This window comes from Rhinopithecus bieti, unplaced genomic scaffold (assembly GCF_001698545.2).
Source record: "Rhinopithecus bieti isolate Rb0 unplaced genomic scaffold, ASM169854v2 scaffold_16234, whole genome shotgun sequence".
Lineage (NCBI taxonomy): Eukaryota > Metazoa > Chordata > Mammalia > Primates > Cercopithecidae > Rhinopithecus > Rhinopithecus bieti.
Window position 1 is genome coordinate 3,383,440 of NW_016808946.1, and position 6,861 is coordinate 3,390,300.

At 49.3% G+C, this 6,861-nt stretch overlaps 2 protein-coding genes across 2 annotated transcripts in view; both read left to right on the forward strand.

Annotated features, from left to right (window-relative positions):
* The first annotated feature begins 421 nt into the window (after positions 1 to 421).
* On the forward strand, positions 422 to 3,283 carry PRAMEF12 (PRAME family member 12). Its single transcript, XM_017887928.1, has 3 exons — positions 422 to 733; positions 1,122 to 1,697; positions 2,624 to 3,283. Exons 1-3 carry the CDS (start codon positions 447 to 449, stop codon positions 3,183 to 3,185), a joined length of 1,425 nt encoding a protein of 474 aa, XP_017743417.1. The 5' UTR covers positions 422 to 446; the 3' UTR covers positions 3,186 to 3,283.
* A 2,485-nt stretch (positions 3,284 to 5,768) lies between these two features.
* LOC108539342 (PRAME family member 14-like) overlaps positions 5,769 to 6,861 on the forward strand; it is a 1,348-nt gene continuing 255 nt past the window's right edge. Inside the window, 2 exon segments of the mRNA XM_017887929.1 lie at positions 5,769 to 5,899; positions 6,371 to 6,860. Of these exon segments, the coding sequence (XP_017743418.1) occupies positions 5,769 to 5,899; positions 6,371 to 6,860 (621 nt within the window).

The window sequence follows — 6,861 nt, forward strand, 5'->3', positions numbered from 1 at the left end:
TCCAAGGAGTCCCTTTAGTCTTCTGCAAGCATGTTAATTGTGGGAACTGAGAATGTAGGCTGTGTAGTGTCACAGGACATTCTCATTCCATTGTTTTAGGGTGGTAAGTGACAAGAAATATTTTCTCAAAAAGGTGGAGCTTAGCTTTCAGGATCCTCAGCAACGCTTCCCAGTGTTACTGAGACTTAGTGCAGCAATGGTTGAAAATGAATGGGCCAGTGGTCACCTTGCTCCCTCCTCATTGTTTGGAAAACAATATTCATGGTACCAGCAGGAACAGAATTACGGATTTGTGTCTAGAAAGTTCAGAGTGGAACTAGGGTGAACTAATTACCTTTCCACCTCTACCAGAGCAATGGCATTGGCACTAGGAGATGATGAAGTAATGTGATTTGCCATAAAAATCATGTTCTTTCTCTGAAATTTTTCCACGCAGATTCATCAGCATGAGCCTCCAGGCCCCACCCAGACTCCTGGAGCTGGCTGAGCAGAGTCTGCTGAGGGACGGAGCCTTGGCCATCCCCACCCTGGAGGAGCTGCCCAGGGAGCTCTTTCCCTCACTGTTCATAGAGGCCTTTACCAGGAGATGCTGCGAGGCCCTGAAAACTATGGTGCAGGCCTGGCCCTTCCCTTGCCTTCCTCTAGGGTCCCTGATGAAGTCGCGTCAACTGGAGACCTTTCAAGCTGTGCTGGAGGGGCTTGATGCACTGCTTGCCCAGAAGGTTCGCCCCAGGTGAGTGACCCAGCTGGCCAGGTGGGGAGGACCCAGACATCCAGGGTAGGGTTGGCTGGATCAGAAGGAGTGGGAGGCCCAAGGGTGGCCCAGAGCCTTCTGATGCGGCTGGGGAGGAAGCTCAGAGAGGCCTTGGCCATTGTCCAGCTCCTCTGGGAAAACACTGCTCACCATGCAGGGCCCACTGAAGGATCAGGAACCTGCCTCCTCCCAGTGGCAATTGAAGACACTAGCAGTGGGGACCAGGCAGGTTTCAAGGAGAAAGAGAGATGGAGAAAAGACAGAGAGTGGGAGAAGAAGCAGAGAGGGGAGTCACTGATGTCTGGGATGTGGATAAAAGCTCAAATCTTTGAGTAAATTTGGAGCCTCTCTTCTCTTTTACCCACAGGCGGTGGAAACTGCAAGTGCTGGACTTGCGGGATGTGGATGAGAACTTCTGGGGCATATGGTCTGGAGCTTCTGCACCCTCCCCAGAGGCCCTGAGTAAGAGACAAACAGCAGAGAACTGTCCAAGGCTGGGTGGGCAACAGCCTTTGATGGTGACCCTAGGCCTTTGCTTCAAAAATGGGATGCTGGATGAATGCCTCACCCGCCTCTTAGAGTGGGGGAAGCAGAGAAAAGGCTTACTGCATGTGTGTTGCAAGGAGCTGCAGATTTTTGGAATGCCCATCCACAGTATCATAGAGGTCCTGAACATGGTGGAACTAGACTGTATCCAGGAGGTGGAAGTGTGCTGCCCCTGGGAGCTGTCCATTCTTATAAGGTTCACCCCTTACCTGGGCCAGATGAGGAATCTCCGCAAACTTGTTCTCTTCAACATCCATGTCTCTGCCTGCATTCCCCTAGACAAGAAGGAGCAGTTTGTCACCCAGTTCACCTCTCAGTTCCTCAAACTGGACTACTTCCAGAAGCTTTACATCCACTCTGTCTCTTTCCTTGAAGGCCACCTGGACCAGCTGCTCAGGTGAGGAAGGGTGGTGAGTTTTCTGTGCAGACCACAGCAAAAGCCTTTCTCTGTTACAGTAAACACCAGGGGGATATCTACTGTGAGCCAGCTTGTGATGAGGTAACAGTGAAGGGGACACTAGAATGTCCACGCATTGTACTATTGGCAGCTCTGTCCTAAAATGGGTATCCCACAACCATCCCAATAAGCCAGAGGGATCTCCTGGGCTAGATGCTATAGAGAGGCTGCCGTGCTAGGATGCTAGCAACTGCAGGGTTCAGATCTAGTGAGGGTGCATTTGTGAATTCCTCCCCAGGATGTGTGTCTAAGTGAAGATGATGGGAAATAGGGAGTTGAAGAGGGCACTAAGGAATAGAAAGCCTATCACACCCTTCTATTTTAAAATACAAGGTCTGTCCTCACCTGCCTAGTGAACAGGCAAAATCCTGTCTCTCCTTCTGTCAGTAAAATGTTTTGAGCTCCAAGTCAGGTAATTAATGTATGGGAAATACATGACGATGGAATAGAAGGTGAGGGAGCAGGAGTGAAGAAGGGAGAAAGGATAGACGGTTTGCTGACAATACAAGCGTGTCAGGGACTCCTACAGCCTGGCCACCCCAGCTGATGTTGCAGGATCCCGCTGGGTTGTTCTTTATGTCTGTGTCTCCATGGTGCTCCTGTCCCGGAGATGTGGTTTTCTGCCTGACAGATGAAGAAAGAGAGCCTTAGAGTTCAGAGTTCATGGGCTTGACCCAGTCACCTGAGTGATGGTGAAGGACTGAGCCTCCATTGGGACTGTCCTGAAGGAGCAGAGTGTCCATTCCCACACCCCGGGTGCTGACTATCCTCAGATGAGCAGAGCAGCCTTGGGTTGTGGAGAGTGTCATCTCTCACCCTGAGGTCTTCCCACCACTCTCCTCTATTTCCTTCTTGTTCTCTCCCAGGTGTCTCCAGGCCCCCTTGGAGACAGTCGTCATGACCGACTGCCTGCTGTCAGAGTCGGACTTGAAGCATCTCTCTTGGTGCCCGAGCATCCGTCAGCTAAAGGAGCTGGACCTGAGGGGCATCACACTGACCCATTTCAGCCCTGAGCCCCTCACCGTTCTGCTAGAGCAAGTTGAGGCCACCCTGCAGACCCTGGACTTAGAGGACTGTGGGATCACAGACTCCCAACTCAGCGTCATCCTGCCTGCCCTGAGCCGCTGCTCCCAGCTCAGCACCTTGAGCTTCTGTGGGAACCTCATCTCCGTGGCCGCCCTGGAGAATCTGCTGCGCCACACCATCGGGCTGAGCAAGCTGAGCCTGGAGCTGTATCCTGCCCCTCTGGAGAGTTATGATGCCCAGGGTGCTCTCTGCTGGGGGAGATTTGCTCAACTTGGGGCTGAGCTGATGAAGACACTGAGGGACTTAAGGCAGCCCAAGATCATTGCGTTCAGCACTGTCCGCTGCCCTCGCTGTGGCATCAGGGCCTCCTATGACCTGGAGCCCAGTTACTGCCTCTGCTGAATGCCTGTCCATCAGGGTGGATGTATTTAGAGCTTTCTTCTGGTCATTTGGGATCTGAAACCTAGGCCATGAGTGTATGTTAAAGGGAGTACAGACCCGCCATGGATGCAGAAGTGGTGGGACTGGGGGAAAAGTTGAGTTGGAGTTGATGGAATCTTTAGAGATCTGTGTCCCAGAGAAACAGAAATGAGAATCTGAACTGCTAGAGTGAAAGTCAGGTAGGAGAGACACATGATTGAGTTACCTCTGCATGGATGGTTGTAAAGAATCGGTCAGAAAGAAAGGGAAACTGAATGGAAACTGTCTGGTGTCCTCCATGATTGCTTCACCTGGCTTAACAATGTAAACCTAAGGAGTCTCAAGTTACTGATGGGGGAAAGGAGGCACTGATTTGTCTGTGACAAAAGAGTTTCAGCTCCTGGAAATCAAGCCATCAAAATGGAATTTGATCATTTGGATCAATTCCCTCCTTTTCTTTACTTCTCTCTGGGCATCTGTTACCTTCTTGCTATTCTCTGTGACTACTTAGTGGGTTAATACACATGAGACACACACAGGGCCTGGAGCATTCTAAGTGGAAAGTGAGTGTCAGCCACGGGAGTGCAGCCCCTTCTTCTCAGGGGCCCTCACTTCTGTCCAGATGCTGAGACCCTGTTCACTCCTAATGGGTGGATCCAGAACCCTCAGTTCCTGACTGTTACCTGTGCTGGGAAAGGACTTCACTGCCCAAGACATGGCCCCTGCCCTGGAAGGGGAGCTCCATACTGTGTGAGCAGCAGCCTCAGGGCATCACCAACCCATCCCTGTCCTCACGGTGGGTAGCGGCCCTTGCTGAATTAAAGCAGTTGTGACCAATAAAGACATCCAAATCCCCTTTTAGCAAAATGCTTACATTATGTAGGCATATAATACCTATAACATCGATGAAAGACCTTTTCTTAACACCTCCCCTTTCTTCCTGTCAAGGAAGACTAGTGCATCATATTTGAATCGCACATCCTCAGAGGGTGGATAACGATCAAGTGCCTGCGGGTAATTAGTGACCACACCTGTGCTGAAGGACCCTATGCAACACGCACCTAAGTGTAGAACCCTGCTGAGGACTCAGGGGCTGGTGCTGTTGGGCATGAAATAGGCAAGAAGCTCAGTTTCCCTGTGAAATAAAGATGAGGATGCCCGCCATCCTAAGAGACCGTTGTAGGACCCAGTGAGATGGGGCATGGTCAGGACTTGGAACGGGGCCTGGCATACAGTAAGAGCTCAATATATGCATTTTGTTCTTTTCCCCCCTCCTAATAGAAGTCCCAGCATTCTTCACCCTTCAATCTCACCTTCCATTCCTGATAACGGGGAGGCAGTAGGATCCCAGGGCGGGCAACGGGACTCAGTTGCTACACACCACCACTACTTAATCATGATTCCCCCAAACAGCAGAGCCTCAGCAGCCAGCAGAGGGTGGGGTGAGCGGGGAAGAACTGAGTTCATCACTAGTGATCCTGAGAGAAAAACTTCCAATCCATGAGACTCATGTGCCATCTGCTGGTAGCTGAGACCATCTGCTGTAATTTATTGATGCAAACAGGATGATATTGAGTTGTATCTCCAAAAATCTGCTGTTATGTAAATGTTTATAGAGAATAAATATTTATTTGTGATTTGCATACAACACATTTAAGATTCAAATTGAAATGTTAACATATAACAGGAATTTAGTGCTTTAAAGTATGTAGTGCAATATTTAAAAAATGCTTAATGTGGTTTTGAGTCTCAAATGAAATGACACATTCAGAATGAATTTTAAAGATCAATGAATAAGAATTGCTCTTATTTAAAAACATTTAAATACCCCAGGATGAATGCCTGAGATACCTCTTTCGGTGGGTTTACCAAAGGAGAGGTTTAGTACACCTGTGCTGTAGTAAGCTGGTGAATTATCTGACGCCAATTAAATATCTCAGAAAATCATTGACATTAATCCACCTGAATAGTATTCAGGAGCTGGAAATCCGCAACATGTCCTGGCCACGTCTGATAAGAAAGTTTTGTTGTTACCTGAAGGAGATAAAGAATCTTTGCAAACTTGTTTTCTCCAGGTGCCATCATTACACATCAGACAATTACCTCGAGGGACAGTAAGTTGCCAAATTCAGCTCTGTATTCCTCAGGCTGGAACACCTCCAGTTGCTTAAAATAAAATTGGTCACCTTCTTCAGTGGGCACCTGGAACAGCTGATCAGGAGAGAAAGGATTGCGCGCTTTCTCTGCAGACCACAGCACAGCCTTGTTTTGTTACAGCAAACACTGGAAGGCATGTACTGTGTGCCAGTCAGTGGCAACGTCACAGTGAAGGGGACACCAGAATGTCAACACATTGTCCCGTTCAGTGCTCCATGTCCTGGAGTGTCTATCACAGGATCGCTCCAATGTGGGCAGCGGGGTCACCTGGGGTAGAGGCTAGAGAGGGACATCATGTACAAGCTAGTTAAGTGGGGATTTCAGCTCTACTGAGGGTGCACGTGTGAATTTCTTGTTTCAAGATGTGTTTCAAGTTGATATGATGTAAAAGAGGTAATAGAGGAGGCTATGAAAGGAGGAAAAGTGCATCAAACTTGTGCATATCACAGTAGAAGCTCTGTCCTCAAGAGCTTAGTGATCACGAATGACTCTGTCTCTAATTCCCTGTCTGTAAAAGGTTGTTTTGAACTCCAGGAAAGGTAATTGACATGGGAAATGTGTGCTTCTTGAATGGAGGGTGAGGGAGTAGACATGAGAGTGGTAAAAAGTGATAGTTGCTTTGCAGATGCAGGCATGTCAGGGAGCCCCTGCCAGCATGTAGCCCTAGCTGATGTCCCTAGACCTTGCTGAGTTGAGTTCTTTGTGCACATCTCCCACCGGGTACCTGTGGCCCAGAGATGAAGTTTTCTGCTAAAAAGTGAAGAAAAAAGGCTTTAGAGATTTTGCAGCCTTGAATCAATCACACAAGAAATGGCGAAAGGGCCGAGGCTAAAATGGGACTGTCCTGAATGATCAGAGTCCTCATCACGCAGCAACTTGCATGCGGACCACCATCACATGATGGGAATAAACTTGTGTTTGGGTGAAGCAGGCATTTCCCTTGAGGTTATTCCCCACTACCTTCATCTAACTGGTACCATTGCCCAGAACTAACTTCTTGATCTCCACAGGTGCCTCCAGAACCCCTTGGAGAACTTGGAATTGACTTGTGGCTACCTATTGGAAGAGGACGTGAAGTGTCTCTCCCAGTACCCAAGCCTCGGTTACCTAAAGCATCTGAATCTCAGCTAAGTGCCGTTGTCCCGCATCAGTCTTGAGGCCCTCGGAGCTCTGCTAGAGAAAGTTGCTGCCACTCTCGAGACCCTCATCTTGGAGGGCTGTCAGATCCACTACTCCCAATTCAGTGCCATCCTGCCTGGCCTGAGTCACTGTTCCCAGCTCACCACCTTCTACTTTGGCAGAAATTTCATGTCTATGGACGCCCTGAAGGACCTGTTGGGCCACACCAGTGGGCTGAGCAAGTTAAGCCTGGAGACGTATCCCGCCCCTGACGAGAGTTTGAATTCCTTGGTTCATGTCGACTGGGAGATCTTCACCCCACTTCGGGCTGAGCTGATGCGGACACTGAGGGAAGTCAGGCAGCCCAGGAGGATCTTCATTG

Excerpts from the sequence above, each read along its gene's own strand:
- PRAMEF12 (XM_017887928.1), top strand. The coding sequence starts at position 447 with ATGAGCCTCCAGGCCCCACCCAGACTCCTGGAGCTGGCTGAGCAGAGT. Across the intron at positions 734-1,121 it reads GCCCAGAAGGTTCGCCCCAG|GCGGTGGAAACTGCAAGTGC; the intron begins GTGAGTGACCCA and ends TTTTACCCACAG. Across the intron at positions 1,698-2,623 it reads CACCTGGACCAGCTGCTCAG|GTGTCTCCAGGCCCCCTTGG; the intron begins GTGAGGAAGGGT and ends GTTCTCTCCCAG.